The sequence below is a fragment of the Madurella fahalii genome, assembly GCF_045866475.1.
Source record: "Madurella fahalii IFM 68171 DNA, scaffold_2, whole genome shotgun sequence".
In the NCBI taxonomy this organism is placed as follows: Eukaryota; Fungi; Ascomycota; class Sordariomycetes; order Sordariales; genus Madurella; species Madurella fahalii.
The window spans coordinates 5,400,735-5,424,539 of NW_027263972.1; the positions used below are offsets into that span (position 1 = coordinate 5,400,735).

The window sequence follows — 23,805 nt, forward strand, 5'->3', positions numbered from 1 at the left end:
TGCCTCACGGAGCACACGCCAGGGCAGCCAGCCACCCGATAGCAAGGCAGAGAGAAGAGGTGAGACATGCTGCAAGGATGGCGCGCCACAAAGCACGCCACCGGAGGCCGGTGAGGGCCAGGTGCAGGTCTGCACTGGAAATTGGGCTCGGATACGAAGTAGGAGGCATGAAAAGAGTGGGCGGCTCCGATTCGGTAGTTTTTGTTTGTCCGAAAGACACCGGAGAGGGCGGTGAGAACGACTATTTACATTGGGAGCACGGTACATACCGATATATCCACCTTGATGGGGAACGCGAGTAGTGACTAGGGTTGACCAGCATGTGCCTTCGGGCATATTTTATGTGTACGGCGGCCTGTGGCCCGGCGTTGGGTACGACACCCAACGGGCCGAAGTGTAGGTTGGCGGACATCCGTGCTTCTTTTCTTTTCTCGTGCTGCCGCCCCCCTTGGGGCGGGCTGACCCACCTGCCTCGGCCCCTAGTACCGTGAAAAGACGTCCGAGACGTTGAGTAGTCGATAGTATCTCCTTGGGCTTCCTTCCCGGCTCGGTATCTGGCGCTGGGTTGGAACTGTAATGACGGGAGGGAAGGAAACGGAATTGTATTCAGAGTTGATACTCTCGAGTAGTAGGACGTAGTTACTATCGGCATTAGGCGACGTCGCAGAGTTGCCACTCTAGTACCCTCTCCGTGTCGTGCTTTGGAGAATGGGTTGCTCTCCTGTGCCCACTCATACCTAGACTCGCGGGTCCAAACTACTCAAAAGTCCCCAGGGCGGAAGTAAGCACAGAGCTTCTCGTCACAAGAAACAGATAACCCAAGTAAACACACAAATCGAGCGGCAAACGCCATCAGGTTGACATGCCTCACTAAAACACAGCCCTCACCACCTACCCTCATCCCCCCGAGGCCTCACATTTCCCCTGATCTCCCTCACAACCTCCCTCGTCCTCGCATTATCCTCAAAGCTCAGATTCACCAAATCCACCACCTCCTCAGCAGTAAAATACAAGCTCAACTCGCCCTCCATCCACAAAAACCTGACATCCCTCAGGTTGCTCTGCAGCACCTCGCTCAGGTACTTCAATCTCAACCAATTCCCCGCGAACTGCGCCGTGGTGGGTACTTCCCCCCCTTCCTCCCCCTTTGTCACCTGCCCCGAGGAGAACCGGCTCGGCAGGAATAGATCATCCAGCTCCTCAACAGAGGCGATCAGCTTGGCAATATTGTACGCCTCGTCCTGCCCGATGGCAGGTAGGTCCATGACGTCGGCGATGATCTTGGTCGCGACGCCGTCGACCAGGGAGCCGGTCGCCTGCTGCCAGACAGAGCGGGCCAGGATCTCCTCCCAGGCAAGGGCTAGCGAGCGCACGCGGGTGACGGCGGCCGACACGCAGGACTCGGCGTCGTCCTGCTGCATGAGGTTCTGTTCGCCGCCGAGGAGGTCTCGGAGCACAGTCTTTTGCGTGCTTAGCTCGTTCGTGTAGGCGCGGTTCGCAAAAGCTTGCAGGGATTTGATGTCGTTGTCTAGGCGCAGCATGCTCTGCGCTCGCGCGCTAATGTCGTCGCGCTTCTTCCAGTGGCCGGCGAACTCGGCTAGCTGTTCGGATATGTAGATGGCGTCGTTGTATAGATACCTGCTTCACCATTAGGATGGCTTCGGATTTGGGTGTTTAGAACACAACGTACATGTTTCCGCCAATGCCTGAAGCGTAGTAGTGAGGCGAGACCGCCCTGAACATGGCAAGAGCAAGAGTGGGGAGACTGAAGAGCCCTGCCGCTGCGGCCGCGACGGGGCTGCTCGCGTAGCTGTCTTGTGTTAAAGCGGCTCCGTCTTCCACGATGGCGAATATTAAGTCTAGGACCGGTTGTGGCATCGACGAGATGCTGTAGGTTTCTTTCAATATCAGCTCCCTGGTCTGTGGTTTCGGCTGTGGGTCCGCTGTTTGGGGTCCCTCGGCGACTTCGGTTTGTTCATCGTTGTTTTCGTCACCCCATCCCCAAGCTTCTGTTGGGTCTTCGTCCTCGTCAGGCTTGCCGGCCTTGGGCTCCTCCCGGGACTCTTCCTTGGGTTCCTCGACGGTAGCTTCCTCGTCACCCCAACCCCATGCATCGATTCCGTCATCTCCGGCTTCGTCTGGTGGTTTATCTCTGATCTCGTTTGCCGTCGGTTCAGGGGCATCTTGCTCCCCATCGTCCCACGCGTCCCAGCCGTGATCGTCAGAGGCATCCACGCCGCCATTAGCGGTTAGTTGTTCGCTCTCTAATCTTGACACCGTTTGCTTCTCGACCCTTTCAACACGTCTAGGTGCGCCAAGACCCTGTGAGAGCTTTGCCCGAACGGAATCTAGCGCTGCCTCTCTGCATTTTGAGAGCCACACCCTGGGCGCGCTCTCTGTCCATTCTTGTAGGTCGCCGATATTTGAGAATCCAAGGGTGCTCAGTGTGCTGCAAAAGTCCCTGGTTATTGCAATCACGTCCTGGAATCTTTCCATATCTTGGAGTGAGGACGGCACAGCTGAATCCAGCCAGACTGTCGTAATTCTGTGTATTGTCTCCGGTAGCAAGGTAGCTGAAATAGTCTCGAGGAGATCTGTAGGAAGCCTCTGAACCAGAAACGAAAAGACGTGCTCAAGGTCGGCAAACAAGGACTTGACAGACTTATCTGTCGTGCCTCGTACTTCTAGGGTGTTCTGGCATCTAGTGTTACTAGCATTTTCTTTCAGTGGGGGAAGGATTAAGGATCCACGCTCACATCTTGGATGCGGATACCGGGTAATGTGCTCTTGCTAAGATCCATCCTCGGAAGAAGGATAGCCTTGTTGATGTCCTGCCAGAGCTGGCTCATCCGTTGATCGACTTCCCTATATGCCTTCAGGCCAATCACGGCGTCTGCCAGGCCCATAGACTCATCTACGTCGGTCAGACGTTGTCCTGAAGCAAGTCCACGCTGACGGTGCTCACCTTCCCGAGTATTACTGATTGAGACCTTATGGTTTGCAATGTCAACTCTCACAAGTGCGTTCCACACACGGTCAAAGACTTCATGCACATCCGACTTGAGCTCGAATGCCCGTATGTCTAGTAGCTTGACGGCTCGGCAGGACTTGTTCACCGGTATGGCATCCAGCTCGTTCCAGGATCCTATCGGAGATTAGCGGCGCCCAACCAAGCTTGCGGGCGCGGCGCTCACTCTCAAGCAGGTGTAGAGCGTCTAATATGCGCCGCTCATTGCGGGCTTGTTCCACCTCATCCAGAGTGCGATTAACCGTCCTGATCCTTCTGAGGGCCTCCTGCACCTGAGAGTTGTAATTCAGCTCGCGGACTAGGAAATCGGCCTTTGCCTCGGCCTCGCGTTCTGCCTTCCCTGACACGACAGGGGCCTCGGACGTCTTTATGATCTCGCTCGCGAGGGCCTTGGACCGGAGGATATCGTCCTGCACGGATTGTGCATTCGCCTGCCATGCTCTCACGTCGTCGGCCGTCTCTTCGTTAATCGCATGTATTTCGGCCTGTACGAAGGGGGGTTTAGAATGAGTGCACAGGGTGCAATCAGAGGGCAGTTTCTCGTACTTGGAGTTTTGCCTTTGCGTCTGCGAGAGCCCTGATGGCGGTAGGGAGCAAACGGGCGTCAACTGGCAGTGACGAGACCTCGTCTTCGGGAAAGGCGCCGCTGACGGAGAAGTCGACGAGGGCTTGGGCCATTTTGGCCGCCGGAGAGTCTGGGCTGGTCATCGCGGGCGTGTCTGTTGGCTCGCATGTGAAGGAGAGGCTCAATGGCAATGCGCTGTAGAGGCCACTTCAGCATTCCCGCCCGACCTCGTGCTGCTGTAATGCTTGTCTCCTTCTCGGCGCGGCGAACTGGGGTGTCTCGCATCGACCGCAGCCGTCATGCCCTTACAATCATGGTGTGGGACTTATGGCATGCGATTCGGGTGACGTTGGCCAGCTTGTCCAGAACCAGTCTCCAATTGGAAGAACCGATGTTCAGAGCTCCGGGCCTTGGTCCCAGGGCCCTGGTTCCCTGCTGCCAAGGAGCAGAAGCGCAGGGGCGGCTTTTCGCGGCTGGGGACCGTTGATTGACGGGGCAGCCGGTATCAGCTGTCAACCCCACGGACTGCCAAACTCCACCCTCCAAACGAACTTTTGCCCTGAGAAAAGCTGGCCGCACAAAATCACTTTTAGTTTTTCCCTTCTTCTCTTTCTGCTCAACGTCACGACGACAACCATCACGGCATTACCAGTCACAATGGCCGCTACTAAGAACGAGACTCCTCGCACCGGCCTCGCCACTGTAAGTTTCGTTGACAGCTCTGTCGGTGGGCTTTGGATTTAAGCAGACCTGCAAATGCCGCTATTCTGCCGCTCGGAGCACTGGCAAATTCAAGAAGGGAAAATTGCTGACCATCGGCTTCACAGGGTCTCAACAAGGGCCACGTAAGATAAGCCTTCTTGTCTCACCTCGTGGAGGATCTCCGCACTTGCTTCATCCTCTCTGGATATAACGAAGCATACTCGCGGATGATGGACTCTTGGCTGATTATGTCTGCTCTTTTCCCGACCACAGAAGACCACGGCCCGCGTCAGCAAGCCCCGCGTGAGCCGCACCAAGGGTCACCTCAGCAAGCGGACTGCTTTCGTCCGTGACCTCGTCAAGGAGGTTGCTGGGTAAGCTCTCCCGCCCTTGGCATCTGGTGGGTGGACTGGCTGGGGACCTAACCATGTGTTGAATCAGCCTTGCTCCGTATGAGCGCCGCATCATCGAACTGCTCCGTAACAGCAAGGACAAGCGCGCTCGCAAGCTTGCGAAGAAGAAGGTATGAAGACTCGGCTGTCCCAGTTTGAATCATCGCTAATGCGTCTTAGCTGGGCACCTTCGGCCGTGCCAAGGCCAAGGTCGATGACATGAACCGTGTCATTGCCGAGTCTCGCCGTGCTGGCCACTAAGCTTTTAGACGAAGCTCTGGGACGGACGGACCGGGTGGGCGCCGAGTGCGTCGGTGACGGATTCTAGGGCGGAATGAACGGTACTGAGACAAATGCCGAGGGCGTTGCTCTCCTGGATATCGTCGGTGGCTTCCTCAAGAAGAGGGGCCGGTATCTAGACTAGAATCGACCTCACGGTCGCTCTTGGGGTGGAGAGGTATCTTTTGAAACCGTGCTATCCGGTGTGGAGTGCATTGCGCCTCGGTTGTGTGTCTATTCCCGAAGAGGATGTCCAGTTCTCCAAAGTGGCTTGTAGCTCGATGTACCCCGTGTCCAATTTGAGAAGCAACCGACTTTGTTGCACACCATCTTTTACTCGCGTAATCATCATAAAGACGACCCTCCGGGCGCTTACAGCGGACTGGGGGCCAATCGGACACCTGTTCGCCTCCAGGGTGCCTTGCCTCAAAAAATCCGTTCTCACGGGTCCATCCAAGCCAACGCTGCCAGTGTTGATGAAGCGGGGAGCGGGGCTTGGGAGCTGGCAGCTTACCTAGCTCCTACCAACCTCACCGTGCTGCCCCGCTGTGCGAGGACTCGCTATCTGCTGCCCTGCCCTGGGAGTTGGCTGCTTGTGCACACACAGTTAGTGTCTCTGCTAACAACTGCCGTGACTGTCCAAGACCCGGGCATTTAACTTCAGTTTCCCGTCCCCAGGGAAAAAGTTGGTTTGCGTTGCCTCGGGTTCTCCTCCCGTTTTCTCTTTAATTCAGGCTCCCTTGCTCACTTCTCAACCCCGGAAAAAACCTTATCGCTCACCGCATCCGAGCAAGGAGGGGCAGAGTATACTTTGACCAAGTCAGTTCTACGACTTGCCCATTCTTTGCCTGCCCCCAAGCTGATCGGGCGGGAGTAGGCAGTCAAGACGCCATTGGTCTCCAGCTCTGTGGCCAGGCAGCAAGGCGGCGAGTGTTCGCTGGCGGCCTGCACTTGCAACACCAACACTGGTATGTCCTGTACAGTACCTCTGTCAGCATCGAGTGTGCTAGCCCGATGCCCCTCTTCCGTCCTCCCAACCACTACCGCTCTTACATGACGAGTGTTGCGTGTCCACGAGAAATATTGCCCGTTCCCGAACTTGACTTGGCTTTTCGTCTTTTTCGCCATCCTGACGCCTCGATTTTCTCGTTTTGCTTTTTTTTGTCTGTATCCTCTTTCGTTCTATGGAGGCTCCTTAGTCGCTGCAACGCAAGATGCCAACATGGAGCTGGGCATCGCGGACCCTGCTCTGTGGAGCCATAGTGACACTGCACACTGTTGCGGATGCATCCCAGACCGTCCTGGAGCCGGCTCTGGACTACGGGTACGCGCCGGCATGCCCATCTTCCTCTCGTTTCCTAATCGCTGTCCACTTTGCTTGACACCCAACTCGCAACACCACCGTGGCTTGAACCCTCCTTCCTCCTCTGCTGCTAATACCACGCACAGTTATCTCCAAGGCCTTATGCAGAACCTGGATAGTGTGAACATGACGTCCCAAGCGCAGAGACCACGGTTCCGGAAGGTCCAGAGCTTCCTCACCGACTACTCTCCGACGGCCATCACCCAGTATGAGTCGGAGAGAAGTGGCATGCAGGTCATTGTGGCGGACCGCAAGGGGCCCAAGATCAACGGCTACTTCACCCTAGCCACCGAGATTTTTGACGACTCGGGCGCGCCCCACACCCTGGAACACCTGGTGTTTATGGGATCCAAGAGCTACCGGTACAAGGGGCTTCTGGATAAGCTGGCCGGCCGGGCTTATTCCAACACGAATGCCTGGACCGCCGTCGACCATACAGCCTACACGCTCGAGACGGCTGGTTGGGACGGCTTTGCCCAGATCCTTCCCGTCTACCTGGAGCATGTGATCCTGCCTAACATTACCGACGATGCCTGCGTGACTGAAGTCCACCACATCGACGGCGAGGGGAATGATGCTGGCGTCGTGTACTCGGAAATGCAAGCTCTTCAGTACAGCAGCACCGAGCTCATGGATCTGCGGGCTCGGCGTCTGCTCTACCCGGAGAATATTGGGTTCCGATATGAGACTGGCGGCATGATGGAGGCGCTCCGGGTCTTGACGCCAGACCGGATCCGAGAGTTCCACAAAGCCATGTATCAGCCTCAAAACCTAGCCATTGTCATCATTGGCGAGGCTGATCACGATGATCTGCTGAGATTGTTGGACAGCTTCGAGGAGAGCATCAAGGACGATATCCCGCCTCCGAATCCCAAGTTCAAACGGTGCGCCTCCCTTTCCCGAGGGTGCAACTCATACCCGGCGATTCTACTAACACTTTCCTATCCAGCCCATTTGTGGACTCAGCTCAGCCGCCAGCCCTACAGAAAACCATTGTCGAGACGGTCGAGTTCCCCGAAGAAGACGAGTCGACCGGCGAGATTGTTGTGGCTTTCTTCGGCCCTAGCTGCGTCGATCAGATCCAGGGCACAGCAATCAACATTATCATGACATACCTGTGCGGGTCGTCGGTATCGGTTATCGAAAACACAATGGTCGAAAAGGAGCAGCTAGCGAGCTCTGTTTCGTACTGGTGGGACAGCCGGCCAAACTCGGTCATCTGGTTCCAACCCACCGGAGTTGCCACTGAGAGACTCGCCTTTGTCGAGCAGCGCCTCATGTCCCTCCTGAAGGAGGTTGCCTCGAAGCCTCTCGACATGGACTATATCAAGGAGTGCTTACGACGTGAGAAGCGGCAGGTGAAACTCCAGGCCGAAGGATCAGAGCAGTTTTATGCGACCAACATCATCACCGACTACCTCTTTGGAAAGCGTGACGGGTCCACGTTGAAAGATCTGGAGACCTTGAGCGAGTACGACGTTCTGGACACGTGGACTGACGAGCAGTGGAGAGAGTTCCTGAGGAAGTGGATCTCGGATGCCCACCACATCTCGATTCTGGGGAAGCCATCGATGGAGCTCGCCAATACCCTCAAGGCCAACGAGGAGGCGCGCATCGCTAAGAGGAAAGAGGAACTCGGCAAGGAAGGCCTCGAGGCGCTCAGGGAGAAGCTCGAACGTGCAAAGAAGAACAACGAAAAGCCGATACCGCCTGAGGTGCTGGACCGCTGGCCGGTTCCTGGGACCTCGTCCATTCACTTCATCGAATCCGCGACGGCGAGATCGGGGAAAGCTCGGGGCTTGGGCGTTCTGGAGAATGCTGCCCAAAAAGCCGTTGACTCGGCGCCCCAGGGATTGCCCCTATTTTTGCAGTTCGAGCATGTCCCTACCAACTTTGTGCACATCACGGTCCACGTCGGCATGTCGCAGACTCCAGTCAAATACAAGCCCCTCTTGCCGCTCTTCGCCGACAACTTCTTCAACTCGCCCGTGATGCGGGACGGTAAACGCATGGAATTTGAGGAAGTCGTGAAGCAGCTCGAGAAGGATACCGTCAGCTACCAGATCAGCTCGGCCAGCCGGCTAGGCCTGGGCGACTACGAGGGCGTGGGTCTTCAGTTCCAAGTTGACCCGGAGAAGTACGCGACCACTGTCAGCTGGCTGCGCACCCTGATGTTTGACGTCATTTTCGACCCTGTTCGCATCAAGGCCGCCATTGTTAAGGCGCTGGCGGACATCCCCGAGGCGAAGCGAGACGGACGAGCCATGGCCCAGGAGGTCGATATGGCCATCCACTTCAAGCCCGAATCGTACCTCGCGGCGAGACGGACACTGGTCAAGGCGGTATACTTCCGCCGTCTCAAGAAGCTCATCGAGAAGGAGCCCGACACGGTGCTGTCGTGGTTCGAGGAGCTCCGCCGGAGCCTCTTCACGTTCGAGAACCTCCGTATTCTGGTGACTGCCGATGTTGCCAAGCTCCCCAACCCCGTCACCACATGGGACACGCTCACCCAGCACCCCGACCTCGACCCTTCCAAGGACGTTCTGCCCATCACGAGACTCCATTCGATGTTGAGCCCGGAGGGCCAGTCGCCCGGTTCTTTTGGCAGTGTCGTCATCCCCATGACGACGCTCGACAGCTCGTACAGCGTCAGCACGGCGATAGGCCTTAGGTCGTATTCGGACCCCCGGCTGCCGGCCTATCTCGTGGCGCTTGGCTACCTGGAGGCTGTCGAGGGGCCACTTTGGAATGCCGTCCGCGGCAACGGTCTCGCCTACGGCGTGTCCTTTTCCCGCGAGGTTGATGGAGGGTACATTCAGTTCAAGGTGTACCGATCGCCGGACGCCAGCAAGGCGATCGAGGCGAGCAGGGCCACGGTCGCGAAGCTGGCCTCGGGCGAGGTGCCGCTCGACAGGCACCTAGTCCAGGGCGCCGTCAGCGGGGTTGTGTTTGGGGCGGCTGACGAGCAGGCGACCATGTCGGCGGCGGCCCAGCAGAACTACGTGATTGGCGTCGTGAGAGGGCTCGAGCCGGGATGGAACCGCAAGATTCTGGCGAGGGTGGCCGAGGTTACGGAAGATGAGATCAGGGCGGTGATGAGGGAGGTTATCATGCCTGTTTTCGAGCCCGGGAAGAGTAATGTTGTTGTCACATGTGCTCCCATTATGGAGGAGGTGAGTTTATCTTACCACTCTTGGTTTGCTTGAGCGAGAGCTGGGGCTGACAATCTTTGATGCAGAACATGGTGAAGGCGCTCTCTTCGGTTGGCTACAAGACGCAGGTTCAGACCCTGTCACATTTCTATGACGACTATGGTCTGAAAGCAGATGAAGACGATGACGAGGAGGAAGAAGAGGATGAGGAAGATGGCTCGGACGACGGCTCGTACGAATCGGGCTCTGACGAGGACATGGAGGACTGAGGGTGTGCATAGATCTCGGATAGACAAGGCGAGTTCTTGTCATAGACTTGCATAGATCGTGGTCACTTAGCTGCTTATATAGTAGCCCTGCGCATCCTGCAGCGAGCTGAAGCTACACGTACTGTCGTGCTCGCCCTCGCACACATTCAGGGGGGGAATATCATATTCATCCAACGGGGCCCTCGCCAAGCCGGCAGCTCCCCGAAACTGGCACCCCAGCGAACAAGACCCGCTATGTGAATATTTGGGGTACCACTGTACACTATATGTAATCGCCGCTGCTGGAAACCCCTGGCGCACGAACCACGATACGACGCTAGTGCCAAGTGGAAGGGCCAGATTGCACGCATCACGTTTTTACGACATCGATTGCTCTCCTTTTGCCTCCCGAAGCTCTCCAGTTGGGATTTGGGAACCTTTCCAGAACTCCCGACCTCCCCCTTCTCTTTCTTTGTCAACGCCCCCAGTTCTCTCTTTGTATCCTGGCACAATGGTCAACTTCAAATGGTCTTCTCTCGCCCTGCTCGCTCTGCGCGTGGCTACCGTCTTCGCGCAGGAAGATGTAAGTCGTTTGCATCATCGCGGCTCCCTTTGGGCTTCTCTAGCTCTTGCCTGGAGCACGCCGCAGTTCAATTCAACTCAATGCAATGCAATGCAATGCATTCAATTCAATTGCTAACGAGCAGCTACGCAGGTCGACGCCGAGCCCGCCACCTCGGTCCCGACGGAGCAGGCAGAGCTCAAGGCCGACATTGAGACGACCTTCCCCGATGCCGACATCTTTGGCGTGAAGCTCGTCAATGGCCGCGTGACCAAGGCGTTGATCGAGGTCACCAACCACGAGGAGACGCCAATTAGCGTCGCCTTCGTCGGCGGCCTGCTCAAGTCCACGAAGCCCTTGCCCGAGGGTGCCCCCGAGTCGGCCGCCATCCTCCGCAACCTGACTGCCATCCGGTACGATGTGTCGATCCCCGCCGGCGAGAAGCACCAGCTGCCCTTCCAGTTCGTTCTCGACATGATGCCCCAGGACGTCATTGTCGAGCTCCTCGCCGTCATCGCCAACTCCGCCAGCGGCCAGATCTTCCAGGTCCAGGTGCATAGCGGCCCGGCCAGCATCGTCGAGCCCCCGACCAGCCTGTTTGATCCTCAGATGTAAGCAAAAGTTGCCAGTTCTCCCGGAGCTTTCTTCCCCCCCTCCCCCCAACACGCGCACCGTTCTCTAACCACGAATCTACAGCATCTTCCTCTACCTCTTCCTGACCGGCCTTTTCGGCGCGACCATGTACTTCGTCTACAAGACCTGGATCGAGGCGCTCTTCCCGCAGGCGCGCCCCACCAAGGCCGCCGGCAGCGGCAAGAAGGCCCGCAAGACGGAGATCGAGCCGCTCTCCGGGTCTGAGTCGGCCGGCGCCACCAGCACCGGCGCCGACAAGGACTACGACGAGAGCTGGATCCCCAACCACCACATCAACCGCCCCGTCGCGAAGCGCGTCAAGAGCGGCGCCAGCGGCAAGGCCAAATAAGGAAATCATCATGATCGATGAACGAGATTTTACAAGAGGGGTCGAAATGAGATGGGAGTGTAAGGGGGGGGGTTTGTTGAACGCCCGAGGTGCACAGGCAAGGGGTTGTTGGGAAAGCCGCGAGAGACAGGGAAAAAAGATGTGCATTTCGCCTACTTGTTTTAATCTCACCACCCATCCTCGTGTTCGACCGATCGTCTGTATCTATAAGTAGGGAACGGGGAATAAAGGAAGGAAAAGCAGGGGGAAAACGGAAAGGCGCTTGATAAACACGATCAAATTCGACGCATTTTATTTCCCTCATGTTGGCACATCTATTTGGACGAGTTTCTGGTTGCCCCTCGCACGAAGGGTTGGACAAGACTATGGATGGCAGACTGCTGTGCGGATGTTATTGGATATCGAGATGTTTGCCCTGGTGAAAAGTCTACCCGGCTACCAGACACTTCAAACCTGGTGTTTGACAATATCCTTAATTTTTTTTTTTTCTCGTTTCCTTTCCTTCTTTCATATGAAATTTTCCCTCTTCTTTTTCTTGCTATGACTTGTGACTATCATGTTGGCGGAGTGATAGTGAAAGGTATGTGGGAAATCCAGTCCTTGAATACGATTCATATAAGGTTTAAAAGAATGCGTTTTAACCAACTCTAATAAATCGAACCGAGATGACAAGCCGCCAACCCGCCAGCTCAACCCAGACACAGCAAAAGGAAAAGCAAAGGAGAGAGAAAGAAAGGAGGGGGGAAAGGATAAAAGAAGATAAAAACTAAAATAACAAGACTACAATCCAGAAGACAAAAAGCGCTGCCAAACACCCTCATCCCAGTGTCAAACGCCATGCCCACCCAACTACCGAGTCCAATCCCAAATTATGCGACGCTCCGTTCCTCCCTTCTATCTTTCACATCCTTTCAAAGTCAGAAAAACCCACCCCTCTTCCCCTTCCTCCTCAAAGCCCCCTCTCTTGTACCTGCACCCTCGCCGAAGCGATGCAGATCCTCAATTTTAGCCAGCACCAACTCCAACAGCTCCTTACGATGGAGCAACTCCAAATGCCTCCGCACTTTCGGGTCCTCGCGCGCAAACCTCTCTAGGCCCCCGCCCGCCATGTGCTCGTGAAGTTTCGTCTCAACTTCCCTAGGGAAGCGCATATAAAAGTCATTGAGCATCTCGACGTTCAGGAAGAGAACAGCCGTCTGCGCAAGCTTGGTAGCCACCGCGTCGAGGAACACTTCGGGGCAGTAGTATTTGTTTTCGAGCGATCTGCACTTGCGTGACTTGGCCGCCATGATACGCATGTTGATGATATCGGCGCGGTCACGGAGGAAGACGGCTTCTCGGCCTGTGGAGTGGTTAATAAGGTTCAGTAGTAAGGGGTGGGGACGAAGTAACCAAGAGGGAGCGGAGAAAGGGGAGAAACGGAATGCAGATGGAAAAGGTAAGAAAACCAAAGCGGATAGGGAGGGAAAAATTACGAGGCAAAGAAAAAGGGTAAAAAGAAGGAGCGTGGAAAAGGAATGATGCGGAAAAGCAAAAAAAAAAAAAAAAAAAAAAAAAAAAAAAGGTATATAGGGAGAAGAGGCTCAAACTTACCCCTCGCGAGCAAAGCAGCGCTGAACCCGCCCGCTCCGCTAGGATGGTCGCCCTCGATAATGATCTCGCCCTTTCTCGCCTTGTCGACAAATCCCATAACCTCTTTGAGCTTTTTCCGGCCTCCGACAGAGCTCTCGAGACTCTTCATCGCGGCTTGGCAGTGGTCGAGTTCGCTCTGGAGAACTCCAACGACATGTTCCCGACCTTGGGCCCACTCCTGCGGCTGGATGTCGGGGTCATACTTGTATGGCTTGAGTGAAATTTCGATGCCGTCGCTAGTAGCATAGGCCCGGTCAGCAAGCACCGTCGACGCGGCTTCACTAACCACCTTGCGAGCCGAGGGGTGCTTGGCAAAAGACGACTTGTCGAGGAGCTTGTCAATGTTAGACTGGACGGCTGAGGCAGCAACGGTTGCTGCGAGGCGGCCAACTCCGAGCCTGGTGAGGGCCGAGCACGCTGTGTCGAGTTGACGGTGCCAGTAAGGAGACTTGGGGTCAGCGTTCGGTAGGTCGGCGATGTTGTCTGGTTCGGGCGGCGCGACCGAGAGATCTTCGATTGGCCTGTTCCAGTATCGGGCGGCAAGCTGGTCGAGCACTTTCTGGTCTAGGGCATCCTTGAGCAAGCCGTGCATCTGGGCGCGGCCAAAGGTCGAGGCGAACTCGTGGAACTGATGCTTGAAATCGTCTAGGCTTGCAGCCAGGTACGCTTCGGCGCTCATGGGCCGCTCGTTATACTGCACTTTCCACTGGTATGTCGTCTCTTCCAGCTCTCGCTTGATTGCCTCTGTTGTCTCCTGCAACTTGGAAGACATTTGCTGCTCCAACACGTGCAACAGCTTCTTCCGGAGTGTTATTGTGCCCGTGCTGACGCCGGAATCGGGTCCAAAATGGGGTAGATGGGAATGGAAGTAGGCCTTCTCGTTTCGGTTGATGCCTGCCAGGAGATTGCTAGTGTCCCTCCTAAAAAGGCCGGTTTGCGTGGGCAGCTTCGAGATGACGCCGACGTAACCTAACCGGAGCGGATACTGCTTATCGTTCAGGATGGCAGATCCCTTCTCCGGGTCGACTAGGTCCATCTTGGTAATGACGCCGATCGTCCGCTCTCCCCTCGGATCTACTCTGCGGCTTGCCTGAAGCGCAGTCGAGTTCGCCAGGTCCGAGTCGGCAGCCGAGATAGCTAGGATAATGTTGGGACCCCGGATGTACTTATCGCAAAGTTCGGAAATCTTGCGCTTCAACTCCCGGGGCTGGTTTTCCCCAGCTACCTGGATGTAGCCGGGGAGGTCTATGAGCGACAGGTCTGGTATCCTCGGCGAGCGAATCGTGAGCCGGATGGGGTCATCAGTGACACACTCGGACTCGGGCACAGACTGGTTGAGCTCCGTCAACGTCTTCTGGATCAAAGAAAAGTCGGTGACCCTAGCAAGGCCGAGATCCGGGAATTCGCCGTAATCGACTCGGGCCTCAGGGTCATTTACAAGCGTGAGTTCGATCGGACGCCGGGTGATCATGTTGCTCCCCTTTGGGAGGAATTCGTGACCGACGATCGCTTCCAGCACCGAACTTTTGCCCGATGACTGCGACCCAATCACGACGATAGACGGCAATGTGACGGTGCTCGACTTGTCGACCTTCTGCAGCAAATTTCGAATCTCGATCATCCTTTTCGTGATGTACATCATGTGGTCGTCCTTGATGACCTCCTCGGGTGTCCGATCATCGTTCTCGTCGGACTGGTCGTATCCATAGGCCGCCGCCGAGGCACCGGCAGCGGCGAGACTCCCAGCTCCGCTCTGCTTGGGCGGTTCCGGCCCACCTGGTCCGCCTGAGCCGTGCTTGCCTTCGCCAGATCCGCCTTCGCCCCGCATGATCTTGTCTAGCCATTCGGGCATCTCAAACTGCTCCTTTTGGCTATCCCAGCCGCGTTTCGTCTGGGCAGCGATGTCTTTCGCCCCTCCCCATAGACTCGATGCGGTGCTTGTGACCGTGCTCTTCATGTTGCCGTACATCTCCTGGGCAGAATTACTGACCTCTGTATTCCGTCAGCACAGTCCCCAATGGTTGTGTCGTTCGAGTAGCAGTATCCTTACGGATGGCCTGATATTGTATCCACCCCACCGCACCGAGCATCAAGCCGCCAAAGAGGGCGGGGATCCTGACAAATTTGATGGCCAGCTTCGGCAGCAGGCGGACGAAGGAGGCGTTCCGGGCGATGACGGCATTGTGGTAGGCGTTTGCCGGGAACTGCACCGATCTCCTGAAGCTGCGAGCTGCGATGTCGACACGCTGGATACCGCCGGTCGGGAGCTGGTGGAACTGTCGAATGGCACGAACCATGCCGCGGCGGGCGACGGGGGCAATTGCCCCAGCTGCACGGAGCTGTGCGCTCATCGTGGTAAACCGTGCAGGAGGCGCTACTCCTTACGGGGAAACATGGAAGTGGTGGACCTTTGCGAACTGGCCTGGCGGTGTGGTGTGGTTGTGGTTGTGGTTGTGGTTGTGGTTGTGGTTGTGGTTTGGTGGATGGAAGTCGAGTCGGGATGCAAATAGCGTTACCACTTTGATGCTGTTTTTTCGAGGGTTCAATGCAGCCACACGCATGAAGCTTCGTCTCTCCGACACCGCGGTTCGACTTTTTGGGGGGGTCCAGCCCCACCTTCTTACGTATGAGCGCAAAGGGAGCAAACTACCTTACCTGGTCTTGCTGGCCTATACATTGTCCCGGATGCTAGAGCGCAATGGCGCTAATGAATGTCCCTCTTCCCCGTTGATAGACTTGGGTCGCTTATAGATGTATAGATATCTTCCTCTCCGTACACTATACGCACACTGCATATGTGTCCAAGAAAGAAAATCAACATCAGAAACGATATATACAAGGGCCTTGCAAAAAGGCAGTGATGGGCGCGGATTAGAAATAAGGCGGTGTGCCGATAGCTGCGCTCTTTATCCGTATGGTATCGCTTCGTCCATAGTGCCGCTCATCTCCTACGTGTTTGCTGCATGCTGGGCTGCTACCGCATCGGCCACGAGTCCTTCAGACTTGGGGCGATAACGTTGGATGTCACAGCAGCCCTGCAGCAGCCTTGGCCCAGCTTCAGCTGCAGTGCAGGGGTGTCCTGCTAGAGAAGTATGCACTGTACAGTATTGTACAACCACGGCTGCTGCACAACCCATCGAGCAGCTGCTGGGTCGGCGTGTTAAACCGTTAGGGAGTTAACACTGACAGTCGCAATTGTATGCTCCTCGCCACAGCTTCGCGAAATCATAGTCCGTGTATTGTAGGGCAGCTTTTATCTCCAGCTCGTGTCCGGCATCCTGTAGCAGTCCAAACGGGGCCAATTCCGTTTCCGCCATCCAACTGGCCGATTTCGTCAGCCCTGTAGCTGGGGTCTGGCCTCGAGCTAAGGGCCCATCCCATCCGTCCATGACTCCCCTTCCATAATATTGGAGGTGGCTTGACACACACGCAAAACCGTCTCGCTGCATCTTGTCTCTCGCATGGTCAGCCCATCATACGTTTGCGCAGTTCAGGAATAGGAAGTTACTGGGCTTGGAAAGGTTTAGGGAATCGCTATCCTCTTTTAAGCGTCCTTCAGCGTACCAGACCAACGAACCCCCCGCATCACCTGGCCCAATTCTTGGGCAGCATCCACCATGTGTCGGTTCCTGGTATGGCGGTCCGGCGCACCCATTCTCATTTTCTTGGAGCGTATCCGCTGACACTTACGCTTTGTTCCCAGGTCTACAAGGGGAGCGACGAGATCCTCCTCTCGAAGCTTGTCCTTGACCCGGCGCACTCGATCCTTAAGCAGTCGTTCGATTCACGCCTCCGATTAGTGAGTCTGACACTTCACGCGATACACATTTGAGAGGTTGTATCTCACAACGACCGTCTCCCAATTATAGGATACCCGCCGCGGACAGAACAATGCCGACGGCTTCGGCATTGGCTTCTACACCGACCCGAAACTGGGCGCCGCGCCCTGTCTTTTCACCTCGACGACACCCGCCTGGAACTGTGTGAATTTGCAACGGCTAGCCTCCAAGACAGCCTCGCACCTGATCTTTGCCCATGTTCGCGCGACTACTGAAGGCTCGCTGAGCGAGGATAACTGCCACCCTTTCTGCCATGGCAGCTTGATGTGGATGCACAATGGCGGTCTCGGCGGGTGGAAGCAGATCAAGAGGAGGCTTGGTGAACGGCTAGCTGACAAGTGGTATCTGGGCGTGGTGGGAGGCACCGACAGCGAGTGGGCGTTCGCCTTGTTCCTCGACACGCTGGAACGGATGGGCCATGACCCCAGCTCCCAGCCGGAGAATGGCTTTGGCCCGACGGTGCTCCGGAAGGCGATGCTTAAGACGATTGCGCAGATCAACGAGCTCATCGATAACATCCCGGACAGTGTCATCCATGCCGAGAATGTCGATACGAGGAGTCTCTTGAACTTTGCCGTCTCAGACGGCCATAGCATCATCTGCACTCGATATGTGGGCAGCTCCTCAGACGAAGCCGCCAGCTTGTACTACTCCTCCGGCACTCTGTGGGAGACAAGGGCGCCGACACCTGACAGCCGCGACTACCAGATGGAGCGGAGTGACAAGGGAGCAGACGTGGTACTGGTGGCAAGCGAGCCCTTGACATTTGAGAGAGGTACGGCCATCCAACTCGAATTGAAAACCACAGCCACTAACCAGCCCCTAGAAAACTGGGTAAACGTGCCAACCAACTCCATCCTCACCATCCACAACCAAACCGTCATGGTCCACCCCATCATGGACCAGTACTACGACCGCAACCCGCAGCACCGCCGTTCAACCGCCTTTGTGCGCACCAAGGGCCTCTCGGCCAACGAAAAGGGGGCTTCTCGGTCAGGCACTCCCCTGGGTCTCGGTTCCTCCCCCCTCCCCTCCCTCCCGCAACTACTCGACCACCACCATCATCTCCTCCACGAGCAATCCCAAAGGCGCTTCCTCGGCCCTATGATCCCACCTAGCATAGTCTCCAGCACCCGCACCCTAGACGGTTTCTCCTCCCCCTCAACATTGACTTTATCAACCGTCCCCCGCGCGCGGACTCCTCTCGCCCATGCGGAGCCCGCGCCTTCAGACTCGCCGGCGCTATCGGCACAGGGAGCGGGGACGTTGGCACCGCCGCCCCCAGACATCCGGGCGTTGACCGCGCCGGCACTCGTCCGCGCCGGCTCGTCGCAGTCTCAGACTGTGCCGGCGCAGGGCAACATCAAGAAGAAGCGGGCTTCGTTGAGCGCGGTCGAATCAACCAATACCGCGGTCGGACTGGCTTACTTTGATACGAGCCCTGTCACGCCTGAGCCGGTGAGGACAGAGTTCGGGAACCCGAACAAGATTGCGCAGTTGTTCCCCGAGTTGGCGTTGCAGTGATCCCTCGTCCTTTGGATTGCTAGGCTTAGAGGTTTTTTTCGGCGTACTGGTTGGCTTGGGTTGGGCATGGCATGGCGAGAGGCGCGTGGGGGTGTCCCGTCATTTTCATTTGTATGGATGCATGCATGTATGTCTGCTCTACGGGGATGTTCGTAAATAAATGGCTAGACTAGCCGTTTACATAGAGCATGGGATCTGCCCTAGTCTTAACCTAGGACCTATCTGAAGGGTCGGGATCAAGTAACCCATATACAACACCATGACCGAGATCCAAAGCGCTTTGTACCCTTTCCCAAATCCAACAGGACTTACATACAGTATTATACAACACACAGGCCCGTTCCAGTAGCACAGATATATCCTTCTCACCCATCTGTGCTAGTCTGCACTGTAACCTCCCATCGCAGATTCCCTCCCCTGCCGTACCCCTCCCCCAAACGGTTCTGCACAACCCTCGCGAGCCGGTTCCTCAGCTGGCTGAGTGCCCCGTCATCGAGGCCGCCCCGCACAAGACAGACCTTGAGATTCGCCATGGCCAGGCCGTAATGTACCTGCCAGAACTGCGCCTCCTCCACGCGCGCGACCTGCGGCTCGGATTCGATCTCGCGGAGCACCGACGAGACGGTGCTGTGGTCCGCCCGGCTAGTATTCGCGACAAAGTCCCCGCCCGTCTTCTTCTCCGGCGCGGGCATCATATTCCTGTTGGCGTTGGCGCTGCGGCCTCCTCCTCCACCACCACTACTACCAGGTAGCCCGCTGTAGCTCATGAGCAGCATCAAGCCCTGCGCGACGGCCAGCCGCGTGCCGAGGATAAACATGCTCGCGGCGATGGCGGCGCAGATGAAGGCGTCGAGCCAGACGAAATGGGGGATGCTGACCAGGGGCAGGAGCAGCATCAAAAAGGAAAAACACAGCGTCAGGAAGTGGAACGGGTTGGCCAGGATGCCCGCGCCGGGCAGGATGCTGCTTAGATAGGGCAGCGGTACACGCATGACACGGCGGATGCGCCCGTGGTTGCGCAGGCCGTAGGCGCTCACCAGCGTGCTCGCCGCAGCCGCGAGGCTCGCAAAGTCAACGGCGCCCGGGCTGATGTGCCGCGCGCTGTGAGCGTGGCCGCCGCCGCCTCCGCCACCGTGGGAGTGGGCTTCGCCGGCCGTTGTTGTTATTGTTGTTGTTGTTGTTGTTGTTGTTGTTAGTGGCGGATGGTGCGGGATGTGCTCGCCGACGGATTCGAGGAAGTGCTTCAGGTTGTGCGAGATGAGGTCAAAGCCGCCGAAGACGAGAAACACGGACATGGCGAACCCCGCGAGCACCTCGGCGCGCTGCAGACCAAAGGGGTGGCGGATGCTAGAGCGCCGCCAGACTTCAAAGTTGCCCAGCACGTCCACTGCCACGCACACGGCTGCCGAACCGACGTCGAAGAAGACGAGGTGTGAAAGGGCGGTCATGGCGAGCGAGCCCTCGGCGCTGAAGAAGACGTACATGGCCACCGCGGCGTGGCAGCAGCACCACCAAAGCCGGGCGCGCTGATCGTGCTGCATGCTGGCCCAGGCTTCTCTGAGAGTCGGGATGGGGAGGGATGCCGGCAGGACCGGGGGCGGCCGTGGCGGCGGTTCTTGGAAGAATTGGTGCTGCGCGCTAATGGAACTGTGCTTGTAGCGGTGCCCTCGCCGTTGGCCAATGTTCTGCAATAACGAGATAGTCAGTTGCTGGTTTTATTTGGCACTCTGACCGTATCGCGCGAGTCAACGTACAGACTTGACCGGGCCCGTCGAGATGAACTGCGTCTGGAAGTTGAAAGGGTTCTTCGGGGCAGGCGAGCCCGAACCCGCATTGCCAACTCCATCGTCGTGCGCCATGTTGGAGTACTCGGGCGTCGGTGGACGCAGCGACGCTGCGCGGTGAGGGTGAAGGAAGGCAGCAGGGCTACTCCGCGAGGATTCGGCGAGGAAGCGCTCAGGATCTGGGGCCGTGGTGGATGCCGAGTCGCGGTCCCTGTCGAAATCGTCGCAGGTGAAATGGAAGGAGGGCTCACCGTGGCCGTCTCCTGGAGCGACAAGAATCGGCGCTGGCGGTGGCCCTGGAGGTTCAATTGCGGGTAGGCCAGGAGCCATCTGCCCTACGAACGACGGAGCCCTGGCAGTCGTGCTGTCCACCGCTTGCGCGAACCGTCCGAGTTAATCGATCAGCGGAGTCGACCGTGGATCTCGAAGATAACAGGGGTCGCTTTCCTCTTTTCGTTTAGCGTGGGATAATTGTACAGTACACAAGCATGGCACGGTGAAAATACAATTCCATGTGCAACATCCGCTATCTGCAATCCTGAGACATGGCAGCGCAAGTCTCAGTTTTGAGCCAGAGCGGTCTGGGAGCGGAGCAAAGAAATCGGGATATCGATGTTGATATTGATATCGATATCGGTATCTCGCTATTCCAGCACTTCACGTTGTTTCGAGCGAGGTCTGCACCCTGTTGGCCAGCAACGAATTTAACTTCCTCTGTATGCGGGACGCGGGGCCCAGGGGCCAAGGGCCCCTTGCCTGCCGGACGAGCGCGGGGGTGGCAGCCAAAAACGCAGGGGGTGGTGAGATCATTCTGCACGTCGTATCGGGCTTGATTAATTCCATTCGTATCCAGCAGGAACCCGTGGCTTATGCTAAACATTCCCGCAAACCACGCCAGATCCAATTCGAAAGGTCGGACAGCTGCAGAAGAAGGCAAGCTAGTGCATTGAGTATGGAGAGGGTTCAAATCGCCTGACCTGCCACATTTCAGGCTTCGGGATGCCATGCCACGAGCCAGTCTGCACATGCCGGACCGCGCGTGCATCAGCTAGTGGAAACCTTGCCCATCAGTCGGGTGCTTGATAGAGCAGCAGGCGCAAAAGCCGGCCACGATGGAGCAGCCTCCGTCGCCGTCAGGCGCAGGCGCAGGCGCAGATGTGTCGTCCGGCATCCCACACCTCCCAGCAACGGCCACACGCAAGCGGAGCTCCTCCGGCGCGAGTGGATTGCTGTCCAAACTCCCATTCATGCGCTCCACGGGAGAGCATCGCCCGCGATCGCGCCGCAACACACTCGAATCCGAGCCGACTGCATCAACACCAGTGCAGACATTCCCGCCCGTACCTTCGTTCACGACCATTCCGGCCGACGCACCCTCCCGCCGCCCAGCCGCACCAGCTGCTGCGCCGCCGCCACTGCCTCACTTGATCCAACTCCAGACATCCCAACAGCAGAAGACACGGCGACGTAGGGGATCGCTGCGAAAAGTCGCACTGCTTGGCCGCGGAGTACAACGAGAAAAGCGAGAAGCCCGGCCCTTGACCGTCGATACAAAGGTCGACGCGAATGGGATCACCGGGTCGCCTGTCGAGATCAGGACCGGTGGAGCAGGAACCATTACAGCAAGCCCCATAGCCATTGACGGGCGTACCAGAACCGTCCCCATTCTCAAAGACGGCTGCGGCGACTCGCCGTCATTCGGCCTCGGTATTTCAGACCTTACACCACGCCCCAGTATGGAGGGGTTTGCCGCCAGGTCCGGCACCCCCTCCTCGGATCCGGATGCGACACCCACCACCGCGATGATACCCACCGCCGCAAACTCCACAACCAGACCACGCGATGGCGTCTCCCAATCGAGTCCGAGCATAAGCTATAGCACCACCGACGACGAAGATGCATTGCACATGGCTCGATCTAACGGGTCTACCTCGGCCCCACGCGCCCCCACCCCGTCCTTATCCCTCTCCTCCTCCTCCGCTACCAGCCTCCTCCGCCCGGAGCGTGCCTCCCTCTCCTCGGGATCCGAATCTTACTTCCTCACATTACCGCATTCCCACGGCCACTCTCGCCCTCTCGGTTCCGCGACCGGGGCCGGTGCCCTCTCTTCAATTCAGAGGAGGAGAAGCACAGTACAGCGCGCTAAGTCGCCCCTGGCTCTGACACCTTTGGCGGGGTTGTCGACCACCCCGCTGCCTCCGCCCGATGCCGATTGGGACTATTCCGAGACGGAGTGGTGGGGTTGGATTATTCTCGTCGTGACATGGACCGTGTTCGTCATTGGCATGGGCTCGTGTCTGGGGGTATGGAGCTGGGCGTGGGATGTCGGCACGACGCCGTACGCACCGCCTGAGCTTGAGGATGACCCAACTCTGCCGATTGTGGGGTATTACCCTGCGCTGATGATCTTAACAGGCGTTATGGCGTGGGTGTGGGTTGTCGTTGCATGGGTAGGTATGAAGTATTTTAGGCATGCTCAGGTTAGTGGAGATTGAGGTTAACCTGGGAACGATATTCTATTTATCCAAGTACTATCTATAATATTGCTGTTTTGCATCTTTCTGGAGCGGGGTGGGTTTCATTCTATCGCACTATCATGTATTCCTAGATATACCCCTCGCTTACAGCTCCTATCAACCATCCCATAGACGTAGATGTACAGCACATACTGTTGTCACTGAAGCGTCAGGCGCCATGGCCGCGCCAACATCTATGGGGCACCAATGTAAAAGGTGGAAATTTCCACAGTACTTAAAGGGGAAATTGGCTGGTGCCTTCAGGTTGGCCTGGATACTTTACCTCAGTTGGGAGCTAGGGGATTTGTGTGTCAGCACATTGGTTCATTCCACTTCAACGACGCTAAAATGAAGTGTCTCGCCATTCAAGCCCCAGTAATCAATCGGCTCCTCGGCGGGATCCTGAACGGACCAGCCCAAGTCATCTAGGGAAGTCTTCAGAGGTACAAGTCCTGGTCGTCACCGTGATCCCTCCCATGTTCAGCATCGCATTGCTGCCATAGTATTGAATTCCACCTCCTCTCTCATAACCTTAGTAGCTACATAGATGCAGGGATTGGGTGTCTGGAGCGTCTGTGGTTGACATCGCCTTACTTTCTACACCAACTTTAGACCTAGATGCCGAAGCTAAGTCAGGCATCTAATGCCGAAGAATGCGTGTTTAGGAACCCGCGAGCATGTAGAGAAGAAAAGCGGCTCGAGCGATTCCACTGCAGTCTGACCCCAAGTATCTTAGCCAAGCGCACCTCGCCGTTGATTGGACTGCGATGCGCCGGGTCAGCCTCACACTCGTACATCAGCCCTGTCGCCTCGCCGCTCACTGGGACTTGGTGCCGTGCGGCCACCCGGCTCTTTTGGCATTGAACAATTCTCGGGCATGTCGTCATTTCGGGCTCGTGCTTTAGCGGTGTTGGTCCCGGTGGCAGAGCAAAAAATCAATGCGAAGTTTGACGACGGCTGGATGTGCCTAGCCGGCCATGCAAACAGAACAATGGTGGCAAGGCGAGCAGTACACCGCGTACGGAAAGTTGACCTGCGATCAGATCTCGCCAATACTCGGCAAAACGTACTGCAGTTGCAGAGCGCCATGCTTCGAGGGACACGGGATCCATGTCTGAGCGCAAGCAGTCCTTGATAAAAGTAAAAAACAAAGTCGTGACTAGAAACAAGAGAGTGGTAACATGGAATGCAAGACTCACATGCCCGGACTCGACGCGACATGGATGGAAAATGCGAT

At 56.8% G+C, this 23,805-nt stretch overlaps 7 protein-coding genes across 7 annotated transcripts; 4 read left to right on the forward strand and 3 right to left on the reverse strand.

The window, feature by feature from the left end:
- Window positions 1–884: 884 nt before the first annotated feature.
- On the reverse strand, window positions 885–3,736 carry YTM1_1 (ribosome bioproteinsis protein ytm1; the record flags this gene model as incomplete). The annotated part of the gene is made up of 6 exons (XM_071059752.1): window positions 885–1,638; window positions 1,691–2,694; window positions 2,757–2,914; window positions 2,966–3,145; window positions 3,195–3,513; window positions 3,575–3,736. 6 exons carry the CDS (start codon window positions 3,734–3,736, stop codon window positions 885–887), a joined length of 2,577 nt encoding a protein of 858 aa, XP_070915853.1.
- Window positions 3,737–4,250: 514 nt separating this feature from the next.
- rpl36_2 (60S ribosomal protein eL36) lies at window positions 4,251–4,948 on the forward strand (the record flags this gene model as incomplete). Its single annotated transcript, XM_071059753.1, has 5 exons — window positions 4,251–4,295; window positions 4,421–4,438; window positions 4,569–4,669; window positions 4,737–4,818; window positions 4,868–4,948. The coding sequence occupies 5 exons, from the start codon at window positions 4,251–4,253 to the stop codon at window positions 4,946–4,948; spliced, it is 327 nt and encodes a 108-aa protein (XP_070915854.1).
- A 1,507-nt stretch (window positions 4,949–6,455) lies between these two features.
- MFIFM68171_04334 (Peptidase M16 inactive domain-containing protein) lies at window positions 6,456–9,750 on the forward strand (the record flags this gene model as incomplete). Its single annotated transcript, XM_071059754.1, has 3 exons — window positions 6,456–7,213; window positions 7,279–9,502; window positions 9,568–9,750. 3 exons carry the CDS (start codon window positions 6,456–6,458, stop codon window positions 9,748–9,750), a joined length of 3,165 nt encoding a protein of 1,054 aa, XP_070915855.1.
- A 490-nt stretch (window positions 9,751–10,240) lies between these two features.
- IRC22 (Increased recombination centers protein 22) lies at window positions 10,241–11,273 on the forward strand (the record flags this gene model as incomplete). The annotated part of the gene is made up of 3 exons (XM_071059755.1): window positions 10,241–10,312; window positions 10,445–10,902; window positions 10,988–11,273. The coding sequence occupies 3 exons, from the start codon at window positions 10,241–10,243 to the stop codon at window positions 11,271–11,273; spliced, it is 816 nt and encodes a 271-aa protein (XP_070915856.1).
- Window positions 11,274–12,190: 917 nt separating this feature from the next.
- Window positions 12,191–15,256, reverse strand: msp1 (mitochondrial dynamin GTPase Msp1; the record flags this gene model as incomplete). Its single annotated transcript, XM_071059756.1, has 3 exons — window positions 12,191–12,615; window positions 12,867–14,897; window positions 14,956–15,256. The coding sequence occupies 3 exons, from the start codon at window positions 15,254–15,256 to the stop codon at window positions 12,191–12,193; spliced, it is 2,757 nt and encodes a 918-aa protein (XP_070915857.1).
- A 1,266-nt stretch (window positions 15,257–16,522) lies between these two features.
- Window positions 16,523–18,268, forward strand: DUG3 (glutamine amidotransferase subunit; the record flags this gene model as incomplete). Its single annotated transcript, XM_071059757.1, has 4 exons — window positions 16,523–16,537; window positions 16,609–16,704; window positions 16,775–17,519; window positions 17,571–18,268. 4 exons carry the CDS (start codon window positions 16,523–16,525, stop codon window positions 18,266–18,268), a joined length of 1,554 nt encoding a protein of 517 aa, XP_070915858.1.
- Window positions 18,269–18,633: 365 nt separating this feature from the next.
- zrg17 (cation diffusion zinc membrane transporter Zrg17) lies at window positions 18,634–20,382 on the reverse strand (the record flags this gene model as incomplete). The annotated part of the gene is made up of 2 exons (XM_071059758.1): window positions 18,634–19,953; window positions 20,023–20,382. The coding sequence occupies 2 exons, from the start codon at window positions 20,380–20,382 to the stop codon at window positions 18,634–18,636; spliced, it is 1,680 nt and encodes a 559-aa protein (XP_070915859.1).
- Window positions 20,383–23,805: the final 3,423 nt, after the last annotated feature.